Genomic DNA, 17,827 nt, shown 5'->3' on the forward strand with positions numbered 1-17,827 from the left:
CCTTCTGCCTGAATGATCGTACAGCCCACCTTCCTCAGTTCATCACTTATTAAGTTGATTAGTTGTTGCTTGTTACTTCCCATTGAAAGGAATTCTTCCTGCTTCCCTTCAAAGTCAGTTTCACTGGTGAAGTTCACAACCGGATTTTTAAACCATCTCTGGTGTGCATTATCCTTTATCGAGGGACCTCACCCATACCCGTCAAACACAGCAGTTGCTGCCGCATAGTGCTTACTTGTAAAGTCAGCATATGCCTTGGCTATTTCACCATAGGTACCTCCCCTCCTCCACTTCAGCTTGCATAGTAAGGAGCCTCTGTCAAGGACATATCTTTCAGTCTTTGGGATAGCCTCTGATGTCGCTTCACTTGATGGTATCTTGTTACAATGGTCATCGATGGCTTGGACGAGTTGAAGCTTGTCGGTCCTTCTCAAAAAGGAGTCAAGTGTATGGACTCAGCTCATATATCATCACCTCCTCTGGAGACAGATGTCCTGTCCTGGACACTACAAGGGATCACTGGAATAGTAGGCCAGGATCAATAGTTCTGTCAGGAGCAACCTTGACAGCAGATAAATTTCCCAAGGTCTTGGCTTTGTCTTTCCTCTTGAAAGAGAAGAAAAATACAGGCTGCCAATCATTCTGTTGATGATGTTCCTTCCAAAGGATTCATATTCATGAACATTGACGTCTTCTGTCGTCACCATGCCATTGATGATATTTCTCATTGAGGGGTCAGAGGACAAAGGTGAACATGAAATCAGCTTTGTGCTTATCTTAGAAAAGTATGATGCGTCTCTTTCAATTCTGGCATCGGTTGAATCTTTGTATTGTTCACTTGTGGTGTATGTTAGATCAATGAACTCCCGCACGGCAATGTTGAACTCAGACATTATTACAGATATAATAACATTCAATATTCAAGAAAATAATTCTGAAAGGTCAAAATAAGTACTATTTAATAAAGAAAACAACGAAGCAAAAACCACTGTCCTATATCAAATCGTTTGGGAGTGTTGGCCGTTATATTGGGAGCCATCTTGGATCTACGGATTTGATGGACCAAGTCATAAATCCGTTGGCACCAATGAATTAATTGACCCTTAAAACCCGAGGTTCTATACAAAAAATATTGTTCTCCACCTAATAATAAGGAAGTTACAGCCACCTTCTTGATTTTCAGGTTTAGTGGCAGCCATCTTAGAACTGACCCAATTTTAACTTACTTCCGGTGGTCAGATTTTGGTAGACTTTTTTTTTCTTCTGTCATTTAAAACATCCAGAAGGTAAGAAAAACACTGAAAAACCTTTTGTTAGAATTTGTTGAGGGTTAGGGTGTTTATTTTTTCCTAAGTTAACTCGCCTGGACCATGTGTCCCAAGGATTAAACAAAACTACCCCACAGTGCTTACAAGCTAAAATAGCTCAGCAAAAGAGGAAAAGGGTTGAAAATCACCCAGAATTAACGTTTTTCATTACACAAGCGGAAAAACCACAAAAGGGTCCTTGGCCATCTAGCATAAGTGTTAGGGTGAGTTCCTTTCCAATCAGCTTGTAGAGGGTTCACCAAGTCGCTTAACCACCCAATCAAGCACTCCAACGAAACGGTTGATTATATCCCACATTATAGCTGATAAGGAACGGCTGGCTAGGCAAGCGATAGCAAGCTGATTGGTAATGGAACACACCCCATGGATAAGCTTTTTGAGTGTTTGTGTTGACAGCTAGCGGTGTTGGGCGAGATTATCGTCGGTTACCGTTATTATAATCGCATAAAATAATTTGAAATTTATCTACAGGAGCAGCAAAAGCCCTCTCCCACCAACACCGGGAGTGGTGCTACACGATACATATTTACGAAGAAAAGTTGTGCCGCCACACCTTCGGAACTCCTGGTGAGGGTGAGGAGGGCACATGAAGTCGCAACAACCTTTGCCATATAATGTGACCCATACGTAGTCCGCTTGGCAAGTTTAATTGGTTGAGTTTGCACAAGTCATGACCAAATAATCGACGTCACAGACAGACACCAGATTGCATATTTTAGTGTGATGACAGATTGACAGGACTCACAGGGGGTCCCACTGGGCCACGATTGCGTTTTGCATGGGGCTCCCAAATGACTAACGCCGCCTCTGGCTATACCGAGTCCTGTTCGAGTTACTCCAAGAATTACAGAGAAGTATTACATCAAAATACCATTAAATTCCACGTTTCCCACATTATAGCTCTATGATTTACCACTTACCAGTTGTTAATGCAGAGTCTTTCTTCAATATCGTCCCAATTGTTGTGAACGCCAGGTATTTAATTACTGATGTCATCACCAATCTACATCATGATTTTGACTATCAGACAATTCTTGATCAGAAAAATATTCGTCAAATTCACTTTCTCACGAGTCTGAAGTGACTTCTGCGGCCGTTATCCTTTATTTACTGAGAAAACCTTTCCCTCGCTCGATTACATCACACAGGTGACGACATGACCATCACTGTTTTCTGGAATTTTTAGGGATGGGTTTGTTTTTTACATCTGCCATCAAAGCTGAGGGAGGTTATGTTTTCACCCCTTTCTGTGTGTTTGTTAGTTGCAAAATCAAAGATTTTTCAAGTATATTGGTCAGTCGATTTTGTTGTTAATTGCCGGAATCCTTCGGATTTCGGCAATTATGTTGGTCGGTTGCGTGTGTCATCCTGTGTGTCTGTGTGTCTGTCTGTTTGTGTGTTTGTTTACCCTGTAGCAGCCACACCGTTTCAGCGATCATGACAAAACTGGGTAGAGACGTCGGCCATGGTCCAACTTAAACACTTGTCGTTTTTGGTGAATCTAGGTCAAAGGTTAAAGTCAAGGTCACCGAAAAACCGAAATTCTTATTTTCGTAATAACGTCCACGAAAATGGTCATATCGACTTCAAACCAAATCCAAAATGTGCATCTTCCAATTCTGCATCCAAACATATATCTCATTGGGGTGTCACACCAACACCCATCTTAGCGGTCGGGGGTCGAATGTCAGGGGGGTCGGGTCAAAACTTTCAAATTGCGATAAAAACGCCATCGCAAGTCCGATTGACTTCCAAATTATGATCATGACCAAACTAAGTGCTATAACTCATTAAACAGGAGCACTATCGACTTATAAGAACCAAATTGATTTCCAGGTTTTTGTTTTTTCAGAGATCATGGAGATGTGACAAAGTTATTCCGGCAATTCCTTGCTCAACGAGCAATTTCATTTGTTTGTTTGTCCGTTTGTTTGTTTGTGTGCAGGACATCTCAAAAAGTTGTGGACGGATCCTGATGGAATTTTGTGGACAGGTTTAGGTGTGTGACAAGGAAGAACTGATTAGATTTTGGTGAAGATCCGGATCCGGATCCGACTACTCGAATTTTTTAAGTGATTCTTCACCATTGAGAGATGGGGCCAAAATTGTAAAGAGCACGATATCTCAAAAAGTTTTGGACAGATGCGGACGAAACTTGGTGGACATGTTGGGTGTGTGACAGCGAAGAATTGTTTCAATTTTGGTGAAGATCCGATTCCGGATTAGGAGCTGATAATTTTTTTTAAGTGATTCTTCACCATTGAGAAATCGTGCCAAAACGATATAGTACTGATATGTGTATAGCATGATATTTCAAAAATGTATTGGGCCTGATATGTTCGCATGGATCGTGCTTTGCATGGCGGAGGTATGTGGTCTTCAAGTGCCCTTCTAAGTTTAACTGCAGCACGTCAAAAAATTATGAGAATTAAAAATCCATGTTAGTTCTTTGTGCATTACTTAAAAATCAACATAATCACATGAATTTTTTTTTCTGTGTCTGTAGACCTTTAAGGTACATATCATTTCATTCACTATGCATTCTGGGCTGATGCTGGTGGAAGTTAAAGATCATCCTCTGTCTTTTGACAACGATTGAAGAAGTCATCGCCTGAATCCTGGCCAAGTCCCAAATTCCTAACCTTACCGTACTAGCTGCCATCATATGTCAGGCCTGGCCAGCCAGTTCGTGGACGACTTGGGGAAATAATACATGCTCTCTGTGTCACTGACACCAAACTAACAAGAGGAGATGGGCAGATGGCATAGGATGATGATTAGGCATTATGGGCTGACGTCAGAGCTCAGAAGTAGCTTACTCACCTTCGAGCTGTCTTGTTTTGGTTTGATTCCCATCCCAAATATTAACTATGATATCGGTGCTTCAAAGGCAGGGTGATGCATCACGGATTATGCAATTGTTTTGAGGGGACGTTAACTCGGCTGTCCCATGTACTAACATTCGTTGGTGGATGTTAAAGACCATGCAGTTTCTTTCAAAAAGAGTAGGTAATTGTGGGCCTGCACCTGAACAAAATAAAAACATATTTCCTGCCCATTCATATAGGGGCACTGCATCAGCATCACAGTCAGATCTCAGAAATTATCCATCCAGCAAACCAAATCCATGATGAATCCTGGTCATATACATATATATGTACACATACATATACAGTATATATATATATATATATATATATATATATATATATACAGTATATACGTATATATACAGTATATATACAGTATATACATATATATATATACAGTATATACATATATATACAGTATATACATACACATACATATACAGTATATATTTCATGTATTTTGTATGAAAACTTATAATTTGTCAATACAAATCATGAATGTCAGCATGCATACCTGTACAGATGTTGATGTGATGGGGAGACCTCAGCACTGAGGAAAAAGCTACAAAAAGAGAAATGACATAAATAATAGCAATGTTTTCCCCGATGCAATAACAAAAATATCTGCACCCACGTTGCTATAACAGGTGCATGATGCCTTCACCAAGAGGACAGCAGATGGCATATATTGTTAAGCATCCAGTGTGGAGTAATTTTGGCTACTTGGGGATATATTGGATGGATGTGTTAGAAATGGAGGGCACCTGAAATAATTCGTTTCTTCTTTCCACATTTCTCTGTCTTTTAACTGTGTGTGTGTGTGTGTGTGTGTGTGTGTGTGTGTGTGTGTGTGTGTGTGTGTGTGTGTGTGTGTGTGTGTGTGTGTGTGTGTGTGTGTGTGTGTGTGTGTGTGTGTGTGTGTGTGTGTGTGTGTGTGTGTGTTACAGTTCATTGTTCGATAGATACATCCATATTATCATGCCATGTACATGATATGAAATAATGAAAAAAAAAATCTTACACGTTCTGCTCTTCTGCATTGTATGCCACGACCTCAGTCACCTCCCAGCTACCAGAAGTGAGAAAGCGTACCTCCTGCCCTCCAGATTCCTACCGAACACAATGGCCAGTGGTCATGGCTGTAAAATTAAAGATCATGACCAAGCTGAGATATTATACAGCTTTTATAACTGCTAGCATTTGCAGGAATATAATTATGGTAAATGCCATGTTCAGGTAAATTAAATTTTCTTCTTTCGTATGCAGCACATGGCTGTGGGTAGCATATTTTGCCAAGGGATACAGCTTTGTCGCTGATGCAGTGCCCCCTGTAGGTTAGAGCAGGAATTTGTAATTTTCTCACGGTGCCAGCAATAACTTGCCTACTTTATGCGAAGGACACTCTGTGATCTTTACCACCCACCAACCAACTAATGGTGGCAGAGGGGCCGCAAAGTTTAATGTCCATCCGAGGGGACGACACACACATTGATGAAGCACCCTGGCTGTGAAACACCGGGATGAAGTTTATAGCTGGGCCGAGATTCAAACACAAGCCATAAAGTTCAGAGGCGAGTGTGAATACCTCTTGGCTATCCTGCAGGCCCATAATTTATTTTGCTTGGACATTAATAGAGTACAAAGTGTTGGTTCCACATGGTAGTAAATAATGTTGTGACACCGCTGCCAACATTGGGTCTGTGCTTTTCCTGGTCTTTGCCATGAGTCATGAACCCAATACCGTGACGAACAAAGCATGTGTTCCAACAAAAACATCACAGCATTGAACAACGTTAACACTTAACATGACTTTTCTTCGTATCTGCATTAATATTTTAAATCACAAATGGGATAACATTGCATTGAAGTGGACGGCAAAATATATACCATGTACATCTGTGGTGAGCAGAGGCTGCTTCTCATTTTGCAAATGTACATTTGAATCCCCTGCAGGCCACAATTTCTTTTCGGGCCACATGGTTTTCAGCCAAGTGCTTATATTGTTTGAATTCAAATTCATTCTCTGAAAAACTGGTTAATCTCTGTCTTTTAATGGGGCTCTTGGTGTGGAAACCGTTTAATTTATTTTTTTCATGTAAAAGCACAAGATGTGTTTGCTTTCTCATTGTGTTCATAATTTAGTTCTTGCACAGCTCACCGAGTTGAGTAGTCAGAGTTATCCACATTAAAGATGATGCAATAAATAATCCCGATGCACCCAGTGAAGTTTAAAATTCCTCCAAGTGTGTGAATTTTTTTTTCCATGACACAGGTGACCTTGCATCATCATTGCCATCAATCCACAGAATGAGTCGAGTGGACGAGATGAGACAAAGGGTTACTTATCAATATTCTGTTGGCGTGACGCGCACGTACCTTTCAACAATCTCCGCTCGAGTTTAGTTTGCTGTTCAAATTCGACCAAAAATAACACTTTGTCAGTTCCTTTGCTGATCAGGCCTCTTGTAGCTTGTTTGGGGGGGGGGGGTTCATGCATTTTTGATGCTGGCACAGTGATTGTCTCGATAGCCAGGGCTAAATTAGTTATCTAGTTCTGTGAAGTCGTGGCCGATTTCTGGTGACATTCTTGATCGGATTTCTCCCAACATCCCTATCCTGTGCAGCTTTCTGAGGCTCTAGTAGAGACAGTTTGGGTGCAGTCTTTACCCCATCCAGAACATACAAGGTCACCCTCTTCCCCTACTTCCCTCAACCCTATCCAGCATGGTTGACTTCTTCAGACTTTTGTTTTCTGCACACATGATATGTCCAAAGTATGACAGTTTCTGTTTATCATCAGCACTTCCAATGTACATGTTGGTCTGATTTCTTCAAACACAATTTCGTTGTTCTTCTTGGAGTCCGTGGAATTCTTAACATTCGTGTCCAACACCACATTTCAAAACTGTCAATCTTCTTCTTTATGCCTGGTGTTGGCTTAATGGTTAGTGTGGTGGGCTTGGGATCCTTGGGTCCTGAGTTCAAATCCTGGTCGGCTGTTCAATTAATACCAGGTGGGGTTGACTCAGCCTCTCATCCTTCTGAGGTTGGCAAAATGAGTAGCAGCTTCCTGGGATGATTGAGGCATTTGAGTATCTTGTGTCGGAGTGGTGACCCAATTGGGATTGCGCCCAATAGCCCAGGAGACTGCTTCGGCAGCACTAACACTTTGTACAGAGTATGGTCCTGATGGGATTGAGTGAAATCTTCTTCTTCCTCTCTTTGTTTGGTTGAGGCAGGGCAGATGCGTGTTACTGTTGGACTTCACTCCTTACAAAGGGAAGAGAAGGAAAAGATGACTGTTTTTGTCTAGTGTACGAAAAGGCTAAGTTACTGAACGAAAAAAAACCCACCAACAGCTTAAAATCAGAACATCTTGGATGAAGGAGAATCATTTCCTCTCGGCGGGTGACATGATATGAAACGAACAAATTACTGTTTAGGCACATTGTGCACCTAATTGTACATACATACGCATGGCCATGTATATACTTTAAACGAGTTCATTAACTTCTCATTTCAAAAATGAATGCCATGATTGTCTCCTCAAATGTGCAGCTAAAACATTGTTATAGTGGGTCTGCTTTCCAGTCATCACACACTAAAGATTTACTTTTGTTTTTCGCAGTGCTTCGGCTAATGTAGGAGTTTGCTCATAAATAACATGCAGGACGAGTACAATGGAAGATGACAGAGTACATTTACAAAAGCGACAAAGACATTAGTGTACAATGGACAAATCAACACATTATACAGGATTTCAACCTTTGATCAGCGACTCATGAGCTACGTGCTCATATGGGAATTTTGAACAAACCGATCCATCTCAATGTGGTGTTACTGTTTCACTATACCTACGGGATGGATTATAACTTATTAAGGATTTTTAAGAAGCAAAGTTTGCAAAGGTACACAGGATCCACGTGGAAAAATTCACAACAGCACATTCTCACCTCTTAAAATGCACAAGCAAATGTGCAATCGGGCAACAGGTAAAAAAAAAAATCAGTCAATAATTAAAATTCGATTCTTCCTTTGGAAGATTTAAACTCTGATATTGATAGCTTAGTCCAGCAGCCAACTAGCTTAACCTGGAAGTGGAGTATATACAATGTTTTTGGGTTGATTTGAGTCACTGAGTCCATAAATAATAAGAATCCGCTTGATGACACCCTGTCACCCTTGGGCATTTTTCTAATTTGCATAAAACCAAGATTGCCGCAATTGTTCTATTGAATATACTATAATTAAGATATCTCGGTTTCTAGAAGGGATTTTAAAACAATCTAAAATGTTTTAACGGGGCTTTAAGACATTAGGAACCCAATGGAATAACTTTTATTATGATTTGACAACTCCTTCATTTTGCCTACATCGATGTTCAACGACTCGGGTGACATGAGAACGGGAAAGGCTAAGGCATAGTTGAAGAAGCAACTACAAGTTGAGATGTCATCAAGAATCGTATTACCCAAAGTCAAATGTAGGGTGCGAGATGGTTCAGCTGTCCTCTGGTGATATACTGGCCAGCGAATGGGACAGTCCACGACTTTGTTGTGAACTTCAAACAGTACATCCAACATGAACTTACTTCTAGCGATGTCTATCTCGTGTTCGACAGGTACCAGGATTTCAGTACCAAGAGTACGACCAGATGCAATAGAACAACAGAAGCAAGCAGAGTACATCGACTGGCTCTATAATCTAGATACACCTGTACCCCCACAGAAAGTTGTCCTGACAGTGTCAGAAAATAATCACAGCTAATGGAAATTATCTGTGAAGAGCTGACCAGAGACACTACCTTCCATCGAGACAACACAATGAGCCACAAACTTGTCATCACCAGCAGTAATAACACACCTGTTGAAATAACTTATGGGGGAGTGGTGATCCACCGGGAAGACATGTCTACATCTCATGAAGAGGCAGACTGCATCATTGTTCAACAAGCAGTAACAGTTGCGACTGAATGCCAAGTAGGCATGTCAGTGATTGCAGATGACACCGACGTCTTCATCCTTCTGCTTCACCACTACTTTGAGCGACAGTTAACCAGTCACATGATCATGGAATCGCCAATTCATGGTAGAACCGTTAAACAACAGCAGAGCATAGTAGATGGATGGATTGTTGTCTATGCACGCCCTATCGGGTTGTGATACATGTGCATGCTATTTCGGTATTGCTAAAGTCACGGTACTGAAAGTACTGCGAGAAGGCTACTCCTTGTTACTTTTGGGTGACATTCACGCATTGTTACCAGATATAACAAGACAGGCATCCAAGTTTGTAGCCGCATGCTATGGACACAAGGACTGTAGCAGTATGTCTGAGGCAAGGAAGAAGTCATGGGCCACAAAGATTGGAAAGGGCACCACAGCCATACCAAAGCTGAAGTCTCTACCTCCCACAACAGAAGCATTTCTGGAAAATGTGAAATGAGCATACCTGCAGGCAGCTGTGTGGAAACACGCTTTGGATCTAGACCCTCCCTCGCTAGATCCAACAGAACATGGATACGTTCGTGACGACAGTTCCAAGACGATGTTGCCTAAATCGATACATGAAGATGTGTCCCTTGCTCCACTTGCTCCACAAGAGATTCTGAAACTGATTCGCTGCTCTTGTGAAAGTGAAAGACCTTGCAAATCAGGAAGATGTGGATGTGTGAGCGGTAAACTACCGTGCACTGTATTTTGTGAATGTCATGCTGAGGACTGTCATAATGAACTGACCAAATGTGATGTAGCCTCTGATGCAGATGACGACGATGACAATTAGACATAAAGGTATTAATGTCAACACAGACAAATGAGAGGAACATCATGTTGATAACTGTGTATAATGTCATGTACTATAAACTCTAATCTCGCAGTAGTTAAAGGAGAAGAACATTATGACTTTTCAGTCACTTTATTCTATATAATGGATATCTGAAATTAGTTTACTTTATGACCTGGTGTCTGTCAGCTTAAATATTGTTGCGAATTCGCGCCCGCCGGCGTGCGAACGGCCGCGTAACTCGAATCGCGGTACGTCGCCCACCGGACGGACAATTCTGTCGTGACCCTCTTGGAACAATGCCGGGAGCTTGTCACGGGTGGGGGTTTAACCCCACCACGACCGTGCCAATTGCCCACCCGCGCAGGATAGGGTTGCTCGCCAAATTCGATCTACCGAAGTACCTGCGCGAATGGTCGACCGGGCGATCGTACCACGCCACAGGCCGACTCCGGACACGAACCGCTTAAGCAGTCCGTTCCGTGCTACAGTGATAACCGAGCGGTGTTATCGTCGGCCTTGACGGTTCCGATTAATTACTGGGATGTTGCACCCACTACGAACCCCTTTCCGTGATGCAAGATGGGGGGTCAATAGAGAAAAGACAAAGCGAAACGGGCACAGTTCAACAAGCAAGCATTTTATTCACACGCACACACAGACAAGCACGTAAGGCACGTATTTACAGCAATACACAATCAAAATGCACATAAAGCAATTTAAACAAAAGAAACGATGCAGAGCTACAACCAAATACGCGTACACACGGCAATACTTAAACAGTTCTACTTTAGCCAGACTGGCGCCACCCACGGACATTCACACCAAAACCCCAAAGAAAAGAAAGAAAGAAGTCGCGACTTCCCTTTTGTGTCTGGTGAGTCCCTCTCCCGCGACCGTCAGCGTGGTCGCGCCTGGCCCCGACCTCTCTCGCGGCCGGTGAACCCTCTCCTGCACTCCCCGTCCGGACGCACAGGTCCACCTCACAACGGGCGCTGCCGCGTCTCCCGTCCGTGCCTTTGTGACAGGGCCGCTCGCCAAGGCGTGGGCGCAGGACCTCTTCCCGAAGACCAACCAGACCACCAGCCAAGACGACAAAGAAGAGGCGGAAGTGGAAGCGCTCCAGAGGAAGAGGCTGAAGAGGAAGCGGCGAAAGAGGAAGCTCGCCAGAGGAAGAGGCTTCCGAGGGAGAGGCGGACGAGGAAGTTCTCACGCGCCCGCCCGTGTCCATCTTTTATTGCTCGGGGCTCCGCCCTTCGCCCCGCCCCGTTCTCGGCTCCACCTTCCTTCGAGAGGGTTCCCGAAAAGGGCGTTCCCTCACGCTTTCCCTCTACCCCGCTCCGTGCGGGGGCCGGGGGAGTCAGTTTTTGGCTCTGGGCCAGAGAATTATTCCCCCAAAAAGAGGCCCCACCTTTACATGACCTCTGACCTTTGACCTGCATCGCCCTTCCTCCACTCCAAAGCGCGGGGAAGTCAGACGGGAGAAACAGGTGGGAAAACCTGCGCATCCTCGCAGTTCCCTCCTTTGCGCCTTTGTTTGCCGTTCGGAAGCGGACGTAGTGGCGAAGATGTGGTAGCATAGATGGTGGTGGTGGCGTGGTTGCAGTGTGGTTGGCGCTGTGATGGGGATGGCGTGGTTGTTGAAATGTTGTGTTTGAAATAGAAGAGAGAAAAAGAAAAATGCCTAACTCAAAGGATCGCAGCCCGAATGGATCACATAAATTCCCTCTATACAACGGGTTTGGGCAAACTACACATGTACCTATGAAGATATCTCACCTGAGGGTCCTGAATGGTGGTTTGCGAATTTCCACAGCCGTAACAATATATTCTAACGTATACGTCAATGATAAACTACTAATATTACATGCCGGTAGGCGACGAGGGATCCGCTGGGATCGAAGCGCTGGATACGATGCTTTTGATTCTGACCGATCCACCGACAAAGATTCATTGCCAAGACATATTGGTTCACCTACAATTGTTCCTCTGCCTGGCAAGATTTTTCCTATTGCGTATTTTGCCAACTGGCACTCCTCATAAAAAATGACGGTAAATAGACACCCTATTTTTTAAGGACTACCATTTGAAAAATAATCGGTTTGCTGGTTTGTGCTGTGGAGCCTCATGTTGCAGACACACACACACACACACACACACACACACACACACACACACACACACACACACACACACACACACACACACACACACACACACACACACACACGCATGGAAAACCCGATAAACTTCTCTCAATGCTCTTGTTTGACCACACCTCCTGAGCCATACAATATTTTTCATAAGTCACACCCACTTTCCATAAGCCACGCCCAATTTCCTACGCCACTCCCACTTTCCTATGCCACTCCCACTTTCCGACGCCACTCCCACTTTTCATCAACCACATCCACTTTCCCTAAGCTCCGCCCACTTTCCTAAGCCCCTCATAAAAAAATGATGGTAAATAGACACCCGATTTTTGAAGGACTACCATTTGAAAAATAAATCCTCAATCAAAAATCGACTCGAGTAAAATTTTCTAAATATCTCGAAGTGTTTAATTCCGAAGTCTCGCTTCTCTATACAGTATTCAAAACTGAAGGACAAGTATTGAAAATAATGTTCGCGGTTTTTTGGCCGCTGCATAGCAACGGGTGGTTGCTAGGCAACGAAATTCAAACGCGCACATTCCCAGTATATATTCCACATGTTGGCAAAGTTTCATCAAAATCGGTTTGCTGGTTCGTGCTGTGGAGCCTCGCGTTGCAGACACACACACACACACACACACACACACACACACACACACACACACACACACACACACACACACACACACACACACACACACACACACACACACGCACACACACACGGAAAACCCGACAATAAGGGATATCTAGCATATATAGCGAATCCAATATTGAAGGTGTTCAATGATATTGTCACCATTTAGATCAATCAAGCATGTCATTCAAAAGTATAGCAAAATGTTAACAGATTGACAACGGCCATATTGGAATATGCAAATGAAGCTAATATATTTAAATTGTAATATAAGATGTATTATATGGGACCTCTATTTATTCAAAACACTAAAACAAATCATTTAAAATGTATTCAAAATTGTATCCAGAATGTGGTGACATAAAACCGGTCTCCCGAGAGGTTTGACGGTGGCCATCTTGGATTTATGCAAATAAAGGAGTTGTCAAATCATAATAAAAGTTATTCCATTGGGTTCCTAATGTCTTAAAGCCCCGTTAAAACATTTTAGATTGTTTTAAAATCCCTTCTAGAAGCCGAGATATCTTATAGTATATTCAATAGAACACTGGTGGCCATCTTGGTTTTATGCAAATTTGAAAAAATGCCCAACGGTGACAGGGTGTCATCAAGCGGATTCTTATTATTTATGGTCTCAGTGACTCAAATCAATCAAAAAACATTGTAATTACTCTACTTCCAGGTATATCCCTAAAATCCCATTTGGCTGCCAGACTAGCTCAGATAAGTATGCTCGAGCTGGATAAATTGTTTCTTCTTCATCAAATTTTCATCTTCTTTCACACAATCAAAAAACCATAACACCTGCTTAACAAGTGACGTGCAATATACCCACAGAAGAACAGACATTCACGAAACTAATTTTGAACAAAAGGTGTTAGCTTATTCACATAGCCATTGTTCCACCTATCCGCTGCCAATGCTGTGAAAGTATTCATGTCTGTGCCATGAGGAAATATTTATTTGTGAGGAATGCTTCTTGATGGAAATCAAACCTGCACTCCATGGTCGCAGTGACCATTGAAGGGATCACACTTGAAGTTTTGACAAATTGATGAGCATACAACGATAATGTTGTGACAGCGTGAGCTTCTTTGTGTATTCAAAATGGCTCACCTCCCTCAGGGTTGTAATAATTCGTTCCAGAGACTCTGAGATCCCAGTGTAAAGATGCATTCTTACATCCTGTTCACACAGCCTGTGAACTTGTTTTTACAGACAGATCTTTATCTTCCCAGAGAGGCCACAAAGGCCTGCAGGTATGTCTGTTATATCCATTTGTTCATCTCGCTTTGACTACCATTGAAGTCAGCAGTTGCTGCGAGGTTAATTAATTTTCCAAGTTTAATGAAAAAAAATAATTTACTCCTGCAGCTAAGGCTCATGAAAAGGCTGTAAATATCACGTTTACTGCACAATGTAGAAATTAATGCAGAATATTGTATTCAAACCTACGGCGATGGTCTCATGAGGCGAGTGATCAGATTGAGCCACCAATGAGGCTAGCTTATTGCGTTTAATCCACACAGCATCACACACACTTGATTTCCATTTTGTTCCCCTCATTTATCACAGAATGTGTTTGATCGAGTAGGATAGCTCAGTTGGTCGTGTACTTGCTATTGAGCTGTACAGTCTGGGTTCGATCTCTGACAGTGCTGGACTGACCTGAACCCTTCTGTTCTAATATACTGCCAGCAAGACAAAGCTGTCATTTGGATGGATACAGTGAGATGTCCGTTCCATCTTAATTTCGTTTATGTGTGTTAAAAGATCTTACCTTAAATCTAAAAACCTATGTCACAATCACATTTTATAAAGCAAAGGTTCACTCTTGGAAAATAAAGAACGTCCATCTTTACATTCACAGGCATGGAATATACAAGTCGGCCCGCTGAATACCCCTTGAAGGTTTGCTCCATAATGTACTATATTTATTCTGGCAGCACATCAGAACAGGGTTTATTGGATGGCTAAAACTCTACTCAGAATCTAATGTAGACGTAAACAACCTATATAACGAAGTGGCAAACACACTAACCTTTGAGCTGTGTAGCATGGATTCAATTACTGATATATCTGGACATGGAATAAAAGGTTTTACTGGCTCTGTGGGCTGGCAGAATAGCCTTGAGGTACGCACACTTCCCTGTAAGCCATTTTGCCTGGGTTTGAATCTCGGCCCAGCTATAAATTGTCATCCCGGATGGATGTTAAGTTTGCGTGTCATGTATAAATGTGTATAAATGTAGATGTTATGTGTCTAAATGTGCGTGCAATCCCTCGGATGGACCGTTAAACTGGGTGACCCATCTGCCAGCATTAGTTGGTGGACATTAAAGGTCCCACGGTGTCATTTGCTAAGAGGAGGCAAGCTATCACCGGCACCATGGCCAAATTCCAAATTCCTGCCATAACTACTGCTGGGAAGGCAATGGCAAACCACCCAGTATAATCCTTGTCAAAAAACTGCTTGAGCAGTTGACACTCCGCAACAGAGTATGGTACATCAGAATCAAAATTAGAACTGGTTCTGTGACAGAAGAGATTGCTGTATTTAATAGGACACTGTTCTTTTGATGGACAATTAAAGCTCACCGCCTCATCTGTATTTTGATTGTGAACGTTAATAATCCAGCTCTGTAAGTTCACGAGTGCATGCCATTGTGTGCTAATATCCTGGCCAGATTCCTTGATAAGGGATCACTTCTATTGTCACCACAACCTGCAATATGTTGTCTGAAAAGATGGCGCAAAGGGAGCACACTTGCCATTGACTGATGTTGTTTCGATTCAATTCTCAATACAAGTATAAACCGTCATATTGGTGATTTCCAAGCATAGGGCATTGCATTGAAAAGTCTGCCAATTGTTGGATGGGATGTTAAGCTGGGGACCAATCTACCTGCTCACATTGATTTCTAGTGGATGCTAAAGATCCAGTCGTGTCTTTCATGGCCAAGTAGGCAAGTTATAACTGGTACCATCATAACTGTGGGAAAATTCCAAATTTATGCTCTAAACAGCTACGGTTTGGAGAGTGCATGGGTACAGCCTGCTATATTTGTCAATTTATATGGGCAAATAGGGCTGGGAGTATAGATCCGCAGCAAATCGAGTTGGATCCATCTATAAGAACTTTTTTTCTGAAACAAAGATTCTCTGCTGTCCTCCCACAGTGGTCCTCTCTTTTTTATTCTGTGGAGACCACACTCACTACCCTGCCAGCTGGCTGGCATTCCTAAAGTTGTCCTGCCAGGATAGTACAGAGGTAGCACAATTACCTTCAAGCTTACCTGCTTTCTGTTGTTTAGAACCCCCACGAGCTTAGACCAATGTAAAAATTGCAAACATGCAGAACATATACGCATCTCATCCACAGACCTGCTTACCCCATTTAATTACTTATTTACTAACCCTAACTTATGATTATTAAAAATATATTTTTCATGAATACATAAGAAAAGAATAGTTTGAATTATCATTGGTAAGTGTGCACACACACTTAAGAAAATAAACTCCAGAGTTAGCAAAGCACCAATAACTGCAGTGAGCACACAAAGTGTTGAGACTTTAGGCCCACATGCTTGGAACATGTGTACGAGTATATGTTCCCAATAACATTTCATTGTATGGAGCAGTTTTGCAGGCTTTGGACTTTATTGGATTGCACGTGATGAGTGACAAACCTTCCACTTTGACTCCATTTAAGGCCCAGTTACACCTTGACGTTTTAGCCAGCAATGGCAACGTATCAAAATGTATGTAAAACGCTGGCTTACGCTGAACTTTTGATGTTTTATTTAAAGATTCGGACGTATTCATAACGACTTGGTCGTATGCATAATATATTAGTAACAGACACAGAACGTTTCGTTGTCTTATAGATAACTTATACCAACGAATGCTTAGCCTGTTGTCGGCATTCACAACCTTTGCCCAACGATAGTCTAACTTATGCATAGCGCGCTGCACGTATCGCCGACGATCACGTGGCGTAGCCGATTAAAAGGCTGCCACACAACGATTCAAATCATAACCGCCGGAGAAATGGAAGTGTCAACATCGCAGTCACACCTTGGCGATCTTGCCAGCGTATGCCGACCTCTGAAAAATGCGTCTAAAACGCTGGCGCACGTCGAATACGGTATGGGTAAGTTTGGTATATGTGAATAGAACGCTAAAGTACGCTATCATACGTCGTAGTAAGTGGAGTACGTCTTGAAATTTTAAACGTGTTAAAAATTTTACGACGTACTTGCCGTATGAGACACGTTCCGCATGCGATGGGAATAAGTTGTACGCACGATATGCGATCATTGGCACACGTCGACAAAAGTTACTTGTAAGTTACTCATAAGTCGAAACACGTCGAGGTAATGGTTAGCGTCAGTGTTCCAGAGTTCCTGTTTTTTTTTTCTTTTTTTTCTTCTTCGGTATGACGGTGATGTTGACACTTCGATTTCGAGTGCGGTTATAATATAATATAATTAATAGGCTGCCGCTCAACGATTTAAATCATAACCGCACTAGAATTCGAAGTGTCAACATCACCGTCATACTGAAGAAAAAAAACAAAAAACAGGGAGTCTGTAACACTGATGCTAACCATTACCTTGACGTGTTTTGACTTATGAGTAACTTACAAGTAACGTGTGTGGACGTGTGTCAACGATCGTGTAACGTGCCTACAACACGTTACTTATAGGTTAGAAATAAGTTTCGGGTACGCTAAACATTACCTCGACGTGTTTCAACTTATGATTAACTTACAAGTAACGTGTGTCGACGTGTGTCAACGATCGCATAACGTGCCTACAACTTATGGCCAGCGTAGTGGAACTTGTGAGTCATACGCTGGCATAAGTCGTAAAATTTCAAGCATGGAAAATTTGATGACAACCGCAAAGTACAACGATGAAAGCCAGCGTACTACGATGTATGGCAGTGTTTTTCAGCGTGCTCTCAATGTTTCCAAAACGTACCCATAACGTATTCGACGTGTGCCAGCGTTTTAGACAATTTTTTCAAAAATCGGCATAAGCTGGCTAAAAC

The 17,827-nt window shown here is 42.4% G+C and overlaps 1 protein-coding gene across 10 annotated transcripts in view; it reads right to left on the reverse strand.

The window, feature by feature from the left end:
- Window positions 1-17,827, reverse strand: part of LOC147030532 (inactive dipeptidyl peptidase 10-like) — a 780,352-nt gene that overhangs the window by 106,352 nt on the left and 656,173 nt on the right. For all 10 annotated transcript variants that reach the window (XR_015056434.1, XR_015056435.1, XM_085874668.1 and 7 more), the window contains 2 exons: window positions 5,220-5,308; window positions 4,713-4,760 (listed from right to left, as the gene is read on the reverse strand). Coding sequence is in view for 8 of the 10 variants with exons in the window: in XM_085874668.1 (XP_085730794.1) it covers window positions 4,713-4,760; window positions 5,220-5,308 (137 nt within the window). In the remaining 2 variants the exon portion in view is untranslated. The remainder of the gene's footprint in view (window positions 1-4,712; window positions 4,761-5,219; window positions 5,309-17,827) is intronic.

Source organism: Eptatretus burgeri, chromosome 3 (genome assembly GCF_056783735.1).
Source record: "Eptatretus burgeri isolate ZD-2024b chromosome 3, Ebu_testis_v1, whole genome shotgun sequence".
NCBI classification, from domain to species: Eukaryota; Metazoa; Chordata; class Myxini; order Myxiniformes; family Myxinidae; genus Eptatretus; species Eptatretus burgeri.